General features: G+C 39.6%; 1 protein-coding gene across 7 annotated transcripts in view; it reads left to right on the top strand.

Annotated features, from left to right (window-relative positions):
• The window catches only part of LOC124130871 (RYamide receptor-like), a 258,818-nt gene extending 245,812 nt beyond the window's left edge, over positions 1-13,006 (top strand). For all 7 annotated transcript variants that reach the window (XM_048388449.1, XM_046493911.2, XM_046493913.2 and 4 more), the window contains one exon: positions 5,676-13,006. In XM_048388449.1, the coding sequence (XP_048244406.1) occupies positions 5,676-6,664 (989 nt within the window). In that variant the 3' untranslated portion in view covers positions 6,665-13,006. The remainder of the gene's footprint in view (positions 1-5,675) is intronic.
• Positions 13,007-21,038: the final 8,032 nt, after the last annotated feature.

Below are 21,038 nucleotides of genomic sequence, written 5' to 3'. Positions count from 1 at the left end.
TATGACTGTGGTCATGATAGTAATATGAAAGAATCAGGTGGTCCATAACTTCTTTTGAGTAGATCCGGGATAGAACAGGTCTTCAGCAACCTATACTTGCTGTAAAAGGCGACTATGCTTGTCATAAGAGGCGACTAACTGGATCAGGTGGTCAGGCTCGCTGACTTGGTTGATGCATGTCATCGATCCCAATTGCGTGGATCCATGTTCATGATGTCAATCATTGGATTGTCTGGTCCAGACTTGATTATTTACAGACAGCCGTCATATAGCTGGAATATTTCTGAGTGCGGCGTTAAACAACAAACAAACAAAATCTTTTGAGTAGTATACCTAGAGTATTACTGACTAGCATAAAACAGCATCCACTCACTCACTCACTCACTCACTCACTCACTCACTCACTCACTCACTCACTGTGAACAAATTCCAACAACCCAGACATCCATCAGCACATCAGCGTCCAATGTCAGTTTATGAGAGAGAGTCCCTCCATCGTTCATCACTCTAAGAAGTGTGGAGAGGATGCAGTAACAGCAATTCCCAGCCAAATTCATAACACATTTTTCTGTGTAGATCCCAAAGTGTTTTTTGATTGGTTGGAAATCTTGCCTACTCGACACTTAGCTGCCTCAAAATCACCACCACTCAGAGAGATGTTTTTGACAGAAAGCCATGCGGTTTATTGCATTTACGTGATGTAGTCGCAGTCTGAATATTCCAAACTGTTTTTCTTCTCATAAAGATTTTTGACAAATTTCCAAATTATCGTTGTTCCCCTAATTAAGTCCTGTGCAAGGACCCAGGTCATAATTATCAAATTATGTGAGAAAACCTACAGCAGTCAGGAGATTCTACTAATGCACGTACAGATATGATAAATGTCTTTCTGATTATTGCGTGTGTTCGTAATGTATTTTCAAGATTTGCGAATGTCTTCGTCAACTACATCACTGATGAGTGAGATGAGGACCCATCTGGTATTGGAATGATAAAATGTTTTTTTAATATTTTTGGGTGATCAGTATCACAGACCTTTAATTACTTTTTTTTCTAATTTATTATTACATTAATAAAAACAAATGGAAATAGTCAGATTTTGAGATGAATGGAGAATATTAGAGGTTAAAATATGGAATTTGTCAGAAAACAAATGTCATAGAAACTATTAATTTGTATTTTTATTCCTGTGTCTCCTGTTACAAATAAAACTCACCACCCAGGGCAATGTAGAATCCAAAAGTTGATAATGTACATGTAGCCAAAATAATGCCTATTATGTAGAGGGGGGGGGGGGGGGGGGGGGGGGGGTGGTCGGGTAGCCTAGTGGTTAAAGTGTTCGCTTGTCACGCCGAAGACCCGTGTTCGATTCCTGACATGGGTACAATGTGTGAAGCCCATTTTCTGGTGTCCCCCACCGTGATATTGCTGGAATATTGCTGAAAGTGGCGTTAAACCATACTCACTCACTATTATGTAGAGCGTTGGTTGGTTGGTTGGTTGGTTGGTTGGTTGGTTGGTTGGTTGGTTTTTCCACACTGAGCAATATTCCAGCCATATGGCGACGGTCTGTAATTAATCTACTCAATTGGGATACAATCACATGCCTGAACCAAGAAAGCAAGCCCGACCACCAGATCCTGTTAGTTACCTCTTACAACAAGTAGGGGTTGCTGAAGACAAATTCTAACCCAGATCGTCACAGTTGCCCATTATGTAGAGCCAGGATTGAGTGAAAATGTGTGTGTCTATGAATGATGGTATGTGCCAGTGTGTACAGTGTACAGGTCACAAATCAAGTTAAGCAGGGACAGTTGCCAGAAGTTGTTGGATGGGTCACACGTTTGACTCTTGAGAGTTTCTAAGGCTTCGGTCCTGCCCCACACTAAAGCACATGGAACACATGGTGTCTCCAAAGGCAGATGACTTGGGTACTTGGTAGGATGAGATGGTAATGTGACTGTTCACCTTCTAGCCCCTCATAGGCTGCTTGGGTTGTATACCCCCCAGGGAGCTGAGAATGAAAATTGAGTGCACACTGATCCATTGACCAATATTAATAGTAATGTAGATCTGTCATGATCTAAGGAGATTTGAGCAATTCTTTGGAAAGTGTGCTATGATGTGTGCAGAAAATGATGATTATACAAATATGTTTGTCTTTCTGTATGACAAAATCTGTGTCTTGTATATCTGATGTCTCCCACCAGTTAATCTTCCCTTTTCCTGGCATTTGGTAAAAAATACTTTGTTTTATGACACCACAGCTGCTTGAACTTTACAATGTTGGTTCAGGATGAGACTTCAGACGATGAAAGACAAAGATTGGTCCTTGAGGAAAGTGTTCTTTGAAAGCATTTGTTTTAGATTCTCGGGGAATTCTCATGGAAGAAGTGAGCTTGAATGTAGGAATTGTTCAAGATTTTATATAACCCTAGGGCTCGCCAGCTGCTGTTTTATGTAGGGTGTTACGCAGGTATAAGTTTTAAATATTTATGTAGAATGCATCCTACGGCTAAACAATTGGCTTTACTCTCTAAACATTTAAGCAGTTAATATAAACCTCATAAGAAAACAGGCTTCATCCCAATGCTGTCAAACATGAAATGGATTTGTTGAAGATAAATTTGGAAATGATATTGTGTCTAGCAAATGGAAAATGAATATGTTTATGATTCCAGGAATCACGAGATCTTTTTTGTTGTGGTTTACTGATTCGACTGATGCTTGCTTGCAGAATGCCACAATCAAAATATAAACAGAACCATTTTAAGGTTCATTTATATTTATCTAACCACAGGAGTTCGTATCTAAAAATAGATGCCCTCATGCATATTCATGACCATCTCGTGAGCCTGGGCTTGCGTGTGGAGATGGTCATGAATATGCATGAGGGCGTCTATTTTTAGATACGGACTCCTGTGATCTAACTTTCTATTTTTGATGAATTAGATATTTTTTTTCAAGCTTTGAATAATAATTTTTTGAATCATTGTGTATGAAGCCCCTTGCCACTGCAAACCCATTCTAAAGTGTCAAGTCTTTGAATGGCATTTAGAAGGGAGACGCATAAGGAAGAGAGTTAATGGATGTCGCCTTCTTAATTATGAGGAACAACGTTTCGGAGTATATATTTACTATTTCATCAGGTGAGTAAGTATATACCCTGAAACGTCTTTATAAAGTGGACAAAGTCTTCTCGGACATGAGTTTGTTTGTTTGCTTGTTTGTTGTTTAACGCCGCACTCAGCTTTATGACGGTCTGTAAATAATTAACTCTGGATCAGACAATCCAGTGATGGATATCATGAGCATCGATCCACGCAATTGGGATACGATAACATGCATCAAGTTAGTGAGTCTGACCACCCGATCCCGTCAGTCGCCTCTCACGACAAGCATAGTCACTTTTCCCGAAAAGAGCCAGGTTCGATTCCCCGCATGGGTACAATGTGTGAAGAACATTTCTGGTGTCCCCCACTGTTATATTGCTGGAATGTTGTTAGTAGTACTGAGTGCGGCATACAAACAAATAGTCAGTATCACAGACGATGATAGGCGACCACACCCACAGTCACTCCATTGGGAACCGGTGGCCCTGTTGTCGAAGGCGCAACAATTTGTGTGTTTATTTTTGGTTATGCAGGGATGAAGGTTTATGGACAATCAACAATCAATTGAGGTCAATCATCAATCATTAGATTCACCCTGATTGTGTTTCTAGAATTGACGGCACCATACCCATGGTTTACCAGAAACCTATGATTGTGGGTTCAATCCCTGTTCGCCCCTATTATGTTTCTAGGTTTGTCAGCACCATACCCGTGCTCGTGGGTTTCACCGAAGTGGTAAACGTCTGAGACCTGCATCACTTCGGGCTTTCCTCCCACATTAAACTGGCACACCGTGATATGACTGGAATACTGTTAAAAGCTGCGTTAAACCCAACTCACTCACTCACTCACTCCCACACGAAGCAAGCACTGATGAGCTGTAAAGCCAGTGCTTTAAGGTCCCATCCAAAGGTAACCTCCACTTGCACAAAACGATCTTAGCGCTAAGACTATTGTAAGCCTATGCTAAAGTATGGGAGTTACGATCATCTTAGCGCTAAGATCACTTTGTGCAAGTGGGCCCAGATGGAGGCACAGCTATGTAGCCACCTGTTGCCCTTAACAAGGTAAAGGAACAACCCAGGAAGAGAACAACATGACACCACATTAGTCAGCATCTTATTGATTGTGATCTCATTCCAATACTGTGAGAATAAACAGAGACACTGAGTTCCTCTCTGCAACTCTGTCACTCTGCGACTCTGCGACGTAATATCACCATTAATGTTGTTGCTGCTAGTATGCGAGTCTGATGTAATAGGTATACTGATGTGATTTGATGAAATTAGTGTTTTGAGATACAGCCAGACCTGCTTATTACATGGTTTCTTTTTGGTTTTTGTTGTTGTTGTTTTTTGGTGTGTTTTGTTGTTGGTTTTTTTTGTTGCTTTTTTGGGGTGTTGGGGGGTATATATATCATCTGTACTGGAAGTTTTTTAAATGACTAGACGTATATTTATTACTGCATTGTGCCATTTAATATGGTAGTTTCTTGTTTTGGATCATTTTATTTTAGGAAAAGGTCATATTTTTGCCAGTGAATCTTAGCTCGAATGAGCTGGAAAGAACAAACTTAGTCATTATGTCAATGAAGCTGTGAATTTTGAGAAAAGAAAGTTACCATGGGTACGACACATTGGTTTTATTATATCATTTCTATATTTCTCTTTAAATGGTTTGAATGTCACAGACAGACATGTAAGCAAGTAATTCGTCTGGCCTGACCCAAACATATTTAACACAGTGACATTGATTTTTTCAAAGCAGTCCATTCATTGATGCCCTGTGATCACAATAAGCTTGGATCACTATGAATATTGTGGTAACACTTATGGTACTTCATTTTGTTTGTATATTTTTTATTTACAGTCATTGCCTGTTTTTTCTCTTTTATTTTATTATTTGAGTTGGTGACTTTCATTGCCCTCGAATATTTATGATTTCATATTTATTATATACATATTACAAATGGATGTTTCTTTATGCATGACAATTATTTTTTGTGGTTTTGGTATTTATTATGTACTTATGTTGAGGATGATTTTGCTTCGTTAGTGTTTTAAGTGTTGTATAATACTTTATTTCAATAGATTATTTTTTCTGTTTTGCATCGAATGCGAATTTTGTTGTGATAATTTTATCAATCATATATAATATTGACTTATGTCTCCTTTTTTGCATGTAGGTATTTCATATCCTTTCAGAATCTTGCAAATATTTTTTGGTACCAAAAGTAAAAATATTTGTGTTTTGATGAGAGATTGAATTTATTAAAATTAAAAAATATTATACAGGATATTTATTGAACGTGGTTATGACAGGTAACAAAATAATATTAGATTTTTATACCTATTATTACAACGTTATGGGTTATATTGAATTTTATTTTTTAATCATGTGTTTGTTTTTCAGCAAAACTTTTTTTCAAATATTTGGAATGACATTTATGATGGTAATGAAGGTTTTTTTTATGCGTATCAAATTGTGTGTTTATTAAAAATGGTGTGTATGGTGCTACCCTGTTAAGTCCAATGTAATATTTGCATCATTTTGTGTTTACAGACACATTACATGACGACGGTGGGATGATGACATTTCGACGTTTGTCAAACCTCTTCTCAAGTAGACGGAGCACTGCGCGTTCCCCTTCCTCCCCCGAGACGGAGTTTATGTACCATTCTACGACTAGTCTCAACAGTCACATCAAGAAAAATCCTCGGGCAAATTTTAAGAGGGAAAAAAGTGTCACAGAACTCATGCGAAATGCATCTAAACATGGAAACGGAACTTCAATTATTCATCAAGATGGGACTTCCGTGATAATGAAAGAGGGAAAAATAGTCAGTGTTAGACAAAAGAATGAAACGCCACGGGGTAGTCCCTTGTTTCAGGGGAGAGGGCTGTTTAAATTCAGAGAAACAACAGGGGGGACAACTAACAAAGTTGGAAATGGCAGTATGGTAGAGTTAGCTCCCTTGATTACAAATGGCCGACTTTCTTCACATGAAAACAAGATGGAGGACAACAATTCTTGTGGAAGTGATGAAGTGTTTGATAAGTCTGCTGGAATAATAAGAGAAAATACTCAAGAGACCAGTTGTTGTGATGAAATCAAAGGTGAAAGCGATGCTAATGAAAACAATAAGTTAATTGCTTGTCCTATTCATGAAAATGAAAACGCAGAAAATGTGACTGCTGTTGCTGAAGAAGTTGAAATTGTTATCAGTATTAGTGATGATGATGGCATCTTGAGTTCAATGCCACTAACCCCAAATACAAAGCATCGGCTCACGAGGAGTGATCTTGTCCTTGATTCAGACAAAACTGACGATAAAGATCAGTCAAATGGAAAGAAAAAACTAAAATGTGCAAGGAGTTCTGAAGTTTTGTCAAGAGCCCCATTGCTGCGGTTTCCATCGGTTGAACATTTAGACATTCCCAAGGGTATGCCACGATCTGCTAGTGACAACAACTTCAAGAAAATCAAATCCTCACCAAGACCGTCACCTCTCATCCCAAGAAGATGGACATTTAGCAAACTAAAAACATGATTCATCCGAGATGTTTATTATTGCAATGAGACTTGGTAAAGATGAATCAAATACAACAAAATGTTTGTATAGATGAGTATGGTTATTTTTATTTCATTCAAGAAATATATACGTAAGGTCATGGAAATTATGACTGGCATTGTGCTTGAAAACGATAATTATTAGTATTGCTATAGCTGAAGGATATAATGAAATGTACTGCTCAATATTTGACTAAAGATGACTATTTTGGTCCTTAACAAACATTGAGGAGTATATTAGCATAATTTACTTATCATCTGATGTGGCAATGACTTGGTAGACTTGCTTCATTCTTATTCTTAGGTTTTATCCAACTTATTTTTAGGTTTTTAAGTTCCTTAAAAGTTTTTTTAGGTCCTAAAAAATTATAACCAGATTGAATTTGAATGATTCTCTATAAAGTATGATGTCTTTCATTGAGATCAGTGTTTTGGCCGATACAAGTTTGAAAACAAGAGGAAGATAAACTGAATATGAAGAAACGGCAGTTCTGGATTTTCCTCTCCATTAGGTGATGACGTGACACAGGACACACTAAAGGGCAAAATGACTTCTGTCACATTTATCTTTGAGGATGTCAGGGTGTGCAGATTGATTGCAATGTCTCGAGCCAGGTTTTCCTGCTTCTGTTTTAGAATGGAGGCCATTATGTAACCATGGTATGTGACATGTATAGCAAAAAATGTAATCGTGAATCTCGGACGGACTTTGGACTGTTCATTATGGCTGAAGGCTTTTCATGGACCACATCAACAAATATCCAGGAACATATTGAGATGGAGTTGTTCAGCATCTGGTACGATTGCAAGAAAATTGAGCGACGCAATCAATCAAATCAAACCTTTACCAATTCTTCTTCCTAGGAAAAACATGGGATTTTACAAACCTGCAATATACTTACATGAAGAGCGTCAGGGAGTCGACAATTTAAAACTTAGACATTTTGGGGTTGATGAACAGTATTATTTTACCTTGCCTGTTTTATCATAATCCTTACTTCACAATTGTCCAGATATAATAAGTATGAAAGAATATATATAGTCCCGCGATATTGGGGCTGACATTGCAAATGATATGGTCATAAACAATATATATCTTTTGAATCTGCAATTTCATATTCGACTGGGGGCAGTTGGGTAGCCTAGTGGTTAAAGTGTTCGGTCATCACCTCGAAGGAACAGGTTCAAATCCCTAATCGGATATATGTGAAGCCCATTTCTGTTGCCCCCGCCATATTGCTGGTATATTGCTAAAAGCGGCGTAAAACCATCATTGATATTCAGCTGGGGCAGTTGATCTTTGTAAAAGGCAGAAAATCAAAAAGTGATATACATGTATTACTCATCAAGACAAGAATCACAATTACTGGGTTGTCTCATGTCTGAGACGTCCACAGTTTGTTGTCTACAATAGTTAAGCACTCCTTCATTTCGTCTTTCATTCCCTGTTTTCATTGACGATGCCATGTGTATGTTAGTTTAGTCACGAAGATACTAACCAAAATAGTCTAGTATCTGTGTCCTTGTTGACCTAAGAAAGTAAATTGTACAAATATTCAACTGAATACAAGAATGTTATTTGTTGTGATTAATAATTGTAAATTTCCGTTGTAAAGATTGTTTGGATCTCAGGATATCTGAAGTTATTCAGATCTGCAATATGTGGTGATGTAGTGTTGTTTTAGAAATTGTCTTGTTGATAAACATTGATTTCCTGTGTCCATGCCATTCAGTGCTGCCACAAAGGATTTGTATATTAACATTGCTCTCATTTAATCTGCTTCACTGAATTCTATACTACTCAAGAAAAGAAAAAGAAAACCCGATTTGTTTAGTTACTATGTAAGCATTAGTAATTTGAAAGAATCAGGTGTTCTTTTACTTCTTTTGAGTAGTGTATTTTGTTATTTTAGGCCATGTAAATGCGTTTTGTCAACCATGGACCCAATGCTCTTTTACATTGCTGTGTTGCCATGTCGACCATGGACTGATTGTTGCTGTTACACCATGCCATTATGTGATTGCTGCTGTGTCCATGGACCCAGTGTTACATTGTTTCCTTGGGGAAATACAAGACACTGGCGCCACGGACCAAATGTTTTCCTGTTGTTTTCTGTTACTTCTGTTGCACTATGAACCCTTTAAATGTGTATGTGAGAGTCCACAGTTACGCCATGCTATAACGCCATGCTATAACGCCATGCAATGGATCACAGTAACGCCATGCAAACCTAAGGCTAGGTGCTGTGGCTATATGATCACAGTAACGCCATGCAAACCTAAGGCTAGGTGCTGTGGCTATAGGATCACAGTAACGCCATGCAAACCTAAGGCTAGGTGCTGTGGCTATATGATCACAGTAACGCCATGCAAACCTGAGGCTAGGTGCTGTGGCTATAGGATCACAGTAACGCCATGCAAACCTAAGGCTAGGTGCTGTGGCTATAGGATCACAGTAACGCCATGCAAACCTAAGGCTAGGTGCTGTGGCTATAGGATCACAGTAACGCCATGCAAACCTAAGGCTAGGTGCTGTGGCTATGGTTCATAGTAACGCCATGCAAACCTAAGGCTAGGTGCCGTGGCTATAGGATCACAGTAACGCCATGCAAACCTAAGGCTAGGTGCTGTGGCTATAGGATCACAGTAACGCCATGCTATAACGCCATACAAACCTAAGGCTAGGTGCTGTGGCTATAGGATCATAGTAACGCCATGCAAACCTAAGGCTAGTGCTGTGGCTATAGGATCACAGTAACGCCATGCAAACCTAAGGCTAGGTGCTGGGGCTATAGGATCACAGTAACGCCATGCAAACCTAAGGCTAGGTGCTGTGGCTATGGTTCATAGTAACGCCATGCAAACCTAAGGCTAGGTGCCGTGGCTATAGGATCACAGTAACGCCATGCAAACCTAAGGCTAGGTGCTGTGGCTATAGGATCACAGTAACGCCATGCTATAACGCCATACAAACCTAAGGCTAGGTGCTGTGGCTATAGGATCACAGTTACCCCATGCTATAACGCCATGCAAACCTAAGGCTAGGTGCTGTGGCTATGGTTCATAGTAACGCCATGCAAACTAAGGCTTGGTGCTGTGGCTATAGGATCATAGTAACGCCATGCAAACCTAAGGCTAGTGCTGTGGCTATAGGATCACAGTAACGCCATGCAAACCTAAGGCTAGGTGCTGGGGCTATAGGATCACAGTAACGCCATGCAAACCTAAGGCTAGGTGCTGGGGCTATAGGATCACAGTAACGCCATGCAAACCTAAGGCTAGGTGCTGTGGCTATTGATCACAGTAACGCCATGCAAACCTAAGGCAAGATGCTGTGGCTATAGGATCACAGTAACTCCATGCAAACCTAAGGCTAGGTGCTGTGGCTATAGGATCACAGTAACGCCATGCAAACCTAAGGCTAGGTGCTGTGGCTATAGGATCACAGTAACGCCATGCAAACCTAAGGCTAGGTGCTGTGGCTATAGGATCACAGTAACGCTGTGCAAACCTAAGGCTAGGTGCTGTGGCTATAGGATCACAGTAACGCCATGCAAACCTAAGGCTAGGTGCTGTGGCTATAGGATCATAGTAATGCTGTGCCAACCTAAGGTTAGTGCTGTGGCTATAGGATCATAGTAACACTGTGCCAGCCTAAGGCTAGTGCTGTGGCTATAGGATCACAGTAACGCCATGCAAACCTAAGGCTAGGTGCTGTGGCTATGGTTCACAGTAACACTGTGCAAACCTAAGGCTAGGTGCTGTTGCTATAGGATCATAGTAACGCCATGCAAACCTAAGGCTAGGTGCTGTGCCTATAGGATCACAGTAACGCCATGCAAACCTAAGGCTAGGTGCTGTTGCTATAGGATAACAGTAACGCCATGCAAACCTAAGGCTAGGTGCTGTGGCTATGGTTCATAGTAACGCCATGCAAACCTAAGGCTAGGTGCTGTGGCATTAGGATAATAGTAACGCCATGCAAACATAAGGCTAGATGCTGCGGCTATGGTTCATGTAACGCCATGCAAACCTAAGGCGTAGGTGCTGTAGCTATGGTTCACAGTGATACCATTTTATAACAACATGCAAACCTCGTGATAGGTGCTGTGACTATAGGATCATAGTAATGCCATGAAAACCTAGGGATAAATGCTGTCTCTATGGGATCGCAATAACGCCATAGCATAGAAACCCAGGGACAGGTTTTGTTGCCATGGGCTCACTATAATGCCATGATGTTATGCTTATTATTGACTAGGCTTTGGTTTGCGTAAAGGCTCAAAGCTATTCTATCAAAATGGCAGTCATATTCCTTTGAATTATGCAAGGCAACAGATTTCTTTTTTCTCGAGACCTGCCCGCCACCCCAAAAATACCACCAACCAAAATATGATCTTTCTTGTAAATAAACAACTTTTTCAACTTGTTGCCCAGTCCATGCAGTTCAGGGGACGGTTGGGTAGCCTAGTGGTTAAAGTGTTCGCTCGTCACGCCGAAGACCCGGGTTCGATTCCCTACATGGGTATAATTTGTGAAGCCCATTTCTGGGGTCCCCCGCCGTGATATTGCTGGAATATTGCTAAAGCGGCGTAAAACCATAATCACTCACTCCATGCAGTTCATAGTATGTCAGATTCCCAGAAGACCAGCTGTGTTGACCATGGCCTCAAATCCATCACTTCATACCATGAGATGCAAGGGGCTTGGTTCCCTCTTTATCCAGTCTTGTCCAACTGCACTTACCATGACATAGAGGGCATGGGGTAGCCTAGTGGTTGAAGCGTTCAGTCATCACCCCGAAGGCCCGGGATCGATTCTCTACATGAATACGCATGGAGCCCGTTTCTGGTGTCCTAAACCTTATTGCTGAAAGTTGCGTAAAACAATCCTCAGTCCTCACTTCAGTGACCCAGTGCCAGGTGTTATGGTTTAGTCAGTACCTATGGACACGGCCAGTGGCAAGTTATCAAAAAGTATAAAATACTGAATAGTTAACCTCACAAGTCATTCATGGGCCCTTTTTGGTGTCAATACAGGTTTTCTGTCAAACTGGACAGTCAGTTTTATCATGTCTGTAGATGAGGATTTCTCTGGGTACATAACATTTTCCTCAACCTCTGTGATAATTTAACAACAAAATGGCAGATATTGTATCGTTTGTAGTCACATTATGGAGTATTCAGGTGAATACATGCTCTTACGTTTTTCTTTTCTGAATAGGGAACTGTGATTTCTTTTTATTTGGTACAAGAAATAATTCAAAACCAACTGTAGGAAAATTTACCAATAACTTTCCTCTTGTCAGTATTAAACCAATATTGATCTTTGGATGGTTGGTGGGAAACTTACAAGACAACTTGGCGGCAACTAATTGTGTTTAATTGACAGTGAAGAGGACGTCTGTTGAAAATCTGAAAATGTTTGTTTGATTTAAGCCAAAATATAGGATTTATGGCCGATATGTAATAGAGGTAGAAGTTTTGTAAGAATTATTGATCTTTGGATGGTTGGTGGGAACTTGATTAATTAACATGATCAGCTGCTTGTACTGAAATAACCATTCAATGTTTCACAAGAAAAACATGCTCTTAGTTTTTGTTAATCGAGAATTTGTCAAAATATGTTGAAATTAGTGCCGTAAAGCATGAGTAGGCTGCTTTCTGATTGGCCAATGTTGACTTCTTGTCAGTCATTCCATTGGTCAATCAAAGTTCACGCAAGATTGGTCTGACATGAGCTGTAATGGGATGTCCTCATATCTTTGTGTTAGCGGTATGGAGAGCTAAGATCTGATTTTAATGAGATTGATAAGTAAATGATTGACATAGCTATTTATTTTTATTTTTATTTCGACCGCCCTAATGTGGAAAACCGAAATAAATCTGTAAAATATTAAATTAAAAATGGGTGGCCTTATTGTAATAATTCTATTAATCTAGAAAGACAGGTAAGAAAATTTTGCTTTCATTTCCCCTCTCAAAGGCTATACCATACGTCATGTTTTTTCTTGTCTCCATGATCAGTTGGAGGGACCATTCGGAGAAAAAATCAGAAAAGTTAAGTAGAATACAGCTTTTGTTTTCAACTTTTGAAAACACAACATTTACCTGAGTATACTCTCATGTGCATCTGACGTGACTTATTTCCTCGTAATGAATATAGGGCTGAGTTGTTTCAAGTATTCTCTACTTGAGTATTACCGTATTCGACGTAATAAGCTCCCCGCTCTAATAAGCGCCCACGGCGATATTTGATACTATATTGGCTAGTGAACAATCCCAATTAGCACTGCTTACGATTGTTCAATGCACACAAGACTTATTTATTCGTGTATAATACGTGTGTTATATGCATCCTTAATTATGGGAAATTAAATTCTGGGAAAATATCTGTCGTACATAAACATTTCAGGCTGTCGGCATAAACCACAAAATTTACGATCTTTCAACTCTTGTTTTTCACCAAAATAACGTTCTAATAAGAGCCCCCTATTTCTAATTTTGAGAGCGCCCTGGGCGCTTATTATGTCGAATAAGGTAAATGTATTTGTTAAGCTGCAACAAAAGCAGATTGCTTGCAACATTGCTGGCACACAATGGCATATGACAAGACACCAATAAAAAGATTGTTACCGGTACATCCCCAATGTATACATCTATTCTTTTTGGATAATAACATCCATTCACTATCATAGCTTCGTTTTAGGAGTGACATCTCAGTCTCTCTTATCTCAGTATTTCTTGCCTGTGAGCTTTGATTTTTGTTTGATTGTTTGTTTGTTGTTTAACGCCACAATCAGCAATATTCCAGCTATATGACGGTGGCCTGTAAATAATCGAGTCTGGACCAGACAATCCAGTGGTTGACATCATGAGCATCAATCCACGCATTTGGGATACGATGACATGCATCATGAATATAGGGCTGAGTTGTTTCAAGTATTCTCTACTTGAGTATTACCGTATTCGACGTAATAAGCTCCCCGCTCTAATAAGCGCCCACGGCGATATTTGATACTATATTGGCTAGTGAACAATCCCAATTAGCACTGCTTACGAATGTTCAATGCACACAAGACTTATTTATTCGTGTATAATACGTGTGTTATATGCATCCTTAATTATGGGAAATTAAATTCGCCACAATCAGCAATATTCCAGCTATATGACGGTGGCCTGTAAATAATCGAGTCTGGACCAGACAATCCAGTGGTTGACATCATGAGCATCAATCCACGCATTTGGGATACGATGACATGCATCAACCAAGTCAGCGAGTCTGACCACCCGATCCTGTTAGTCGCCTCTTACGACAAGCAAAGTCGCCTTTTACAGCTAGCTTGGGTTCCTGAAGACCTATTCTACCCCGGATCTTCACGGGTCCTGTGAGCTTTAAAATCATCAACCAATGAAATTGATTTCTATGAAATCATGATTGTGGGTTCGAATCCCGGTTCCCCCCGATTATTTTTCGATTTTGTCTGCACCATACCTGTGCTGTAGGTGTTACCAAAGTCATAAATGGCTGACTCTGAGATATGCATCACTTCAGGCTTTCCTTCAACAATAAAATGACATGCTGTTGTACAACTGGAATACTGTTAAAAGTGGTGTAAAACCAAACTTTCCCACTTACTTCTTAAAGAGTATGGCATAGATCTAATTTCAAAATTGTGGCTTTATAGGAGTCCTCGATACATTTATTCAAATCAGAAAATTGTTATAAATGACTTAAGCAGGGTAATATTTAAGATAGGATAGGCAAGGCAAACACTCATGATATTGTAACTTGTTTCGATCAAGAAAGAAGAGGGTAATTTGATTGGCTGGATATTATTAGTATCATGTCATTTGAACTCAACTCCAAACAGGAGTGGTCGGGTAGCCTAGTGGTTAAAGCGTTCGCTCGTCACGCCGAAGACCCAGGTTCGATTTCCAACAATTTGTGAAGCCCATTCCTGGTATCCCCCGCCATGATATTGCTGGAATGTTGCTAAAAGCGGCGTAAAACCATACTCACTCACTCACTCGACTCCAAACGAAGCTATGGTTATGAATGGGTCCAGGGCTCACTTGCACAAAGCGATCTTAGCGCTAAGATGATGTTAACTCCCATACTTTAACATAGGCTTACAATAGTCTTAGCGCTAAGATCGTTTTGTGCAAGTGGGCCCAGGGTATCTAGAAAACAGAATGGAGATAAAATACCCAGGATAGTCGAGGCTCAGTTCACTGATGCTGTAGAAGCAAAGACATTGTGACAAAAGTGTTTCATGTTTGATGTCCTGAATCTTAGCTGTGAATCACTGCTGTGAATTGATATGCATAATAGAAAATAATATTCACACCACCCACCACCCACCCCTTCCCCTTGACCAAAACAACCTGTTTTTGTGTTTTTCATTTAAACAATTCCTTATTCTTTCTGGTTAGAACCATGGCCTTGTCACAGTGAAAACTGTAGTCAACATTAAAAAATGTCAAAGGAGCTGTAGTGTACAAACTGTTAATCTTCAGTCTTAGTAGGGTGTGCTTATTACAGCGAATATGGTAAATCAAAATAAATTTTTAAAAGCAGCAATCATAGAAAATGAAACTACAGTCAAAAAAACACTTCACTGACCAAACTGACACTTGTATATGAAAAACAAATCTGATGTATTTTTATGAACAAATACATTTATTGAACAATTATTTTACATGTCATTCATACAATGTATTACATCTTATTCATATGGTTCTTCCCAATACAGTGTTTCCAAATGGCTTCATTGTTTGTTACTAAAATCCATGTCAGGGTAGTGAATATTATATTGATACAAACAAGACAACATAATCAATCAGCTGGTCACAAAGCAAGGCAGTTGAATCTAGCACTGTAACTCCTTCATATCACAGTGCCTGCTAAATGCAGGGGCAAAGTCCAGAGAGACATGCAGATCCTGCCTCATTTAAGGGCCACAACTCTGCATTGTGATTTGAAGCAATTTGGTCCACCTGTGACCTTCCTAATTGCAAATTACAGAAAAGACAAAAATGTTTGCTTGTCCAAGAGAAAGTAAACTTTTGAAGGCTACTTATCCAAATATATAAAGTATCTGTATTGTATTCTATAGCCCTCTATCACACCAGGTTTGACCTTGAGATTCCAGTTGCTTATTTCAACAAATTTCTCACCCAAATATCAATAATGAAAATTTATATATTATCATGTTTCGCAAGCCTTCACAATGTACAGGTGAATTGCTATGTATTCTGTCAACATTCCAGAGTTTAGATATTTTACTTACTGTCGGTGACACCTTGGATTAGATGCACTTAAAAAACTAAAAAGCAGATTTAAACATGATCGACATGTTTGTATCAATATAATTTCACTGGCAGTTTTGCATAATATCAATCCTATTATTCATGTACACTGACTCCACCTCCACGAGACAGGATTCTTCTGCGAAGATGGCACACTGTCCTGAGCTATGTCAGAGTCTACTGCTAGCTGCGACATTGTAGGTACTGTATTCGACATAATAAGCGCCCAGGGCGCTCTCCAAATTAGAATTAGGGGACTCTTATTAGAACATTTTTTGGGTGAAAAACAACAGAGTTCAAAGAGGTTTATGCTGAAATGTTTATAAACGACAGATATATTTTTCCCGAATTTAATTACCCATAATTAAGGGTGCATATAACAAACGTATTAGGCTCGAATAAAAAAGCCTTGTGTACATTTATCAAATCAATCGGAAGGGGTGCTAATTGGGATTGTTCACTAGCAAGTATATTAGCAAATATCGCCGTGGGCGCTTATTACGACGAATACGGTATTTACTGCTCCTCTTTTACACTATCTGACATCCACTGGCCGCCCATATACAGCGATTCACGCCTTCATAACATTCTACACTGCACTGGCCTTCATAAGCTCGTACAATTTCAGAATATCATGGAAACTTTTATGTTCCTTGTTCCCAACCATTCTCCTTAGAATACCGCCAAACCGTTCCTATTTAAATGTAGGAGTCTAAAAACACGAAGGGGTCAAGTTTATTGCCTTGGCAGCTGTTACTATTTTTAGATAGATCGAGGTAGTAAATTCAACGCTTTCGTGTTTACATATTCGTCAAGTTTCGACCAAATACATTTGTGAATTGAAATATTTGGTGTACTTGGAAGATATACTACTCCAAAAAAGTTACAGAACATCTGATGCACCCCATAACGACAGTATCAGGTGAGGTGAGGTGAAATGGGGTTCAATGTCGCGTCCAAGATTATTGCACTTATATAGCGACGTGCATGCGTGTGTGTGTGCGTGTGCGTGTGGCTGCTTGTACTAGTCCGGACTGATGCTGAGTTATAGTGCTAGCACACTGAGATACCATGCCGCAGTTAAACATGAATACCCAACTCAGACACAGTATACTGACTCCGAGCCGACCAGTCCTTGTTTTAGCCCCTTAATGCCGAGCGCCAGACAGGGTAACAACAAGTACCATCTTTCAACGTCTTTTGGTATGACGTGGCTGGGGATCGAACCCCGGACCTTCCGCTCTCCGGGCGGACGCTCTACCATTAGACCACGGAGGCAGTCTGACAGTATCAGGTGTTCTTTAACTTCTGTTGGGTAGTATAAATGGTTTGAGAGCTAGTTGGTATTGAAAATGTCCATGATAGTCAGTAATTTGCATCTGATGGAGCTTGTGAAGCTAAGTGCAATTTGAGCACCAGATTTTTAGTAGAACTTTATAACTTTATGAAGGTGTGAATCATGGCTTTGTATTAGCGACCTGTAGGTGTCAGATTGTACAAGCGGAGCGGTTTACATAGATACGGTTTCACAGCGAATGTACTGCATGCTTCCCCGATACTCTACAAGTGGACAGCCACATTGGTCCATTCTATACATTGTTGTTTGTTGTTGAACCTGTGATGTGCAGTATGTGTAATAAACATTTGCTTTATTCACGTTGTTTGTTGTTTCCATCCTGGCCAAAAAACCAAGTGAGTTTGGTTTGAGTGTGTGAGGTGGGTTTGAGTGTGTGAGGTGGGTTTGAGTGTGTGAGGTGGGTTTGAGTGTGTGAGGTGGGTTTGAGTGTGAGTTTGGTTTGAGTGTGTGAGGTGGGTTTGAGTGTGTGAGGTGGGTTTGAGTGTGTGAGGTGGGTTTTAGTGAGTTGGGTCTGTTTGTTGTTTGTTGTTATGTTGTTTTATACTGCACTCAGCAATATTCCTGCTGTATGACGGCGGTCTGTAAATAATCGAGTCTGGACCAGACAGTCCAGTGATTGATGTGATTGACATCATGAGCATCGATCCACCCAATTGGGTCCTATCACAGCATGTCAACTAGGAAAGCCCCAAGTGATGCAGGTCTTGGATGTTTTACCACTTTGATGAGACCCACGAGCACTGGTGTGGTGCTGACAAACCTAGAAACATAATCGGAGAGAATTGGGATTCAAATCACGATCATAGGTTTCTTGCTTGCCCAAAGGACGCAACTCTGCAGAGCAAATTGCAGCATTAGATGACTGGGCCTACCCTGTCCTTGAGCAGGGTTACAAGCCCCATTGAGCAGTATTTAGGTTATCACAGCGTGATGAAAATTGAGTACCGTATTCGATGTAATAAGCGCCCAGGGCGCTCTCCAAATTAGAAAAAGGGGGCTCTTATTAGAATATTATTTTGGTGGAAAAAACAGAGTTGAAAGATAAATTTCGTGGTTTATGCTGACAGCCTGAAATGTTCATGTACGACAGATATATTTTTCCAGAATTTAATTGCCCATAATTAAGGGTGCATATAACACACGAATGCGTATTATACGCGTATAAATAAGTCTTGTGTACATTGATCAATCGGAAGGGGTGCTAATTGGGATTGTTCACTAGCCAATATGTTAGCAATTATCGCCGTAGGCGCTTATTAGATCGAATACGGTAATTGGATTTAATGCCGCTTTAAACAGTATTTCAGTTACATCACAGCTATCAGTTTTACGAGGTAGGATGGTGGTGGCAAAGCCGAGTGGTTAAAGCATTTGCTCATCACGCTGAAGACAAGGGTTTGATTCCCCACATGGGTACAAAGTGAAGTCCATTTCTGGTGTCCCCCGCCATGATATTACTGGAATATTGCTAAAAGCAGCATAAAATTCAACTCATTCACTCAAGAGGGAGGAAAGCCCAAAGTGATGCAAATCTTCGATGTTTACCACTATGACAAAACACACAAGCATGGGTATGATGCTGACAAAATAATCAGGGCGCTGATTGAAATTAACGAAGAATGTCTACTTACCCAAATTGTGATAACATACAGCAATAATCCCCAAAATGATTGAACTTCTACCAGCACAGGATACCTATAACACTAACAAAACTGGTCTAGGATGGCTGGATAGTGCTAGTTTCCATCCCTGAGGATGGATCTGGGATTTGAACATACAATCATTGGTTTCTGGCACATCAAGGGATGCAAGTCTCCAGAGTGAAATGTGCCACTTTAGACAACTGGGCCACCCGTGACGCCTCCAACATTATATGATTCATGGATATAAAGAATGTGCACCAAATTCATGGTCTAAACGTGCAATTTCATTTTGAATACTCACTGATTATTTCATTCATCTATTAAACTAAAGAAAATTCTGAAGATTCCACTCGTGACTGAAAAGTTTGTTTACCGAAACCATTTGCATTCATCATCAATTCATGTGCACACAAAATGTGACATCACCATGATTAGTGGACCAGTTGTAGTAATATATCTCTATGTATGACAGCCCAGCTTGTGTGTGACAATTAGACATGCAGGCGGTGAGATGTGAGGAGTCTGGTGCTAGCAGTATCTTTTTTTTTTAAAGTGAGTGAGTTTGGTTTAGCGCCGCTTTTAACAGTATTCCACTTATATCGCGGCGTGTCAGCTTAATGTGGGAGGAAAGCCCGAAGTGATGCATGTCTCAGACGTTTACCACTTCGGTGAAACCCACAAGCACAGGTATGGTGCTGACAAACCTAGAAACATAATCAGAGCACACCAGAATTCGAACCCACAATCATAGGTTCCTGGCATGCCCAAGGGATGCAACTTTGCACAGCGAATCACGGCACCTTAGACAACTGGGCCACCCATGCCACCCATGCCACCCCGACCCCCTTTTCTTTTTTCACATTGTGAACCTAAAATTTGGTGCATGTATTAGTGATCTAGGCTGTTTATTTCAATGTTGGTTTTACTACACTAATGTGAAATGCAGCAATCCAGAACATTTTTGTCAGCAAGGCATGGGAGTGTGTGTTAACAAGTGCAAAAGTGAAGTTGAACTGAAGACTTGTGAACACTCGTAATATTTTCTGGTTGAATACAGTTTATTAGCAACAACAAACACGCCCAAAGCTTTACATTTCGTATATACCATATTTATTCGCGTATAATACACCCCCCTAATTATGGGCTATTAAATCCTGAAAAAGATATCTCTCGTGTATAATACGCACAGACTTTTCTTCAGTCTGTCATGATCCGTCATCGGAAATAGCATAACAAATCCGAATTGAATTACGCAAGTTAATCCTGTTGTTACACTATCTGGTAATAAAAATGTGTTCTCTGTATATCTGACCTTATGTTTGTCATCTATTTTATTAATTTTATTTAAAATTTCATTCAATAATGTTTACCTAAATTTCGGCAAAAACATGTGTCCCTCCGATACTTACAACTTCTGTTTACCCTGTTCCATAGGTTCTGCTTAACCACATACTGTAACCGTGCCAAGTCACATTATTCACTGCAACAATGATAATATTTTCTTCTGTTTCATTTTTTACGAGTCTACACATCTAGATAAACATATGTCATGGTTAACTTTTAGTGAGAAAATATGCCGAAACATGAAAAACCTTGTCCATTTGCGGAATTTCCTTTGTTTACATCACGTGCTGTCATCGAAGCCACATGGAGTGTGAGAGTTACGTTCACTTTGATGCATAAATATATTTTGAAACGACGATTAATTAAAAACTAGACGTAAATTTTAAGATGTTTGCATATATTGTCTTCAGAAAATGTTTATAAATTAAGTTCAGGTGAGTAGTATTAATATTTTCATTCCAAAGCTGGTAAACAATACAGATATTTTGAAATTGAGTCAGTCATGACGCAGTCATTAATTTCTGGACGTATTTTTCCTTAATTGAGAGTCATATACGCAAGAATACTGCATCAGGGGAAACCCTGGTTAGGGTTTGAAAAATTCATATAAAAATGGAAAATTAATAAAAACAATTTTTTTTCTTTTGACTGCACCCCTCCATATGACACAGATTATATGTACTAATTTTGAGATGAATC

Source organism: Haliotis rufescens, unplaced genomic scaffold, assembly GCF_023055435.1.
Source record: "Haliotis rufescens isolate VD_foot unplaced genomic scaffold, xgHalRufe1.0.p SCAF_10, whole genome shotgun sequence".
NCBI lineage: Eukaryota > Metazoa > Mollusca > Gastropoda > Lepetellida > Haliotidae > Haliotis > Haliotis rufescens.
This window is presented reverse-complemented; position numbering and strand designations above follow the sequence as displayed.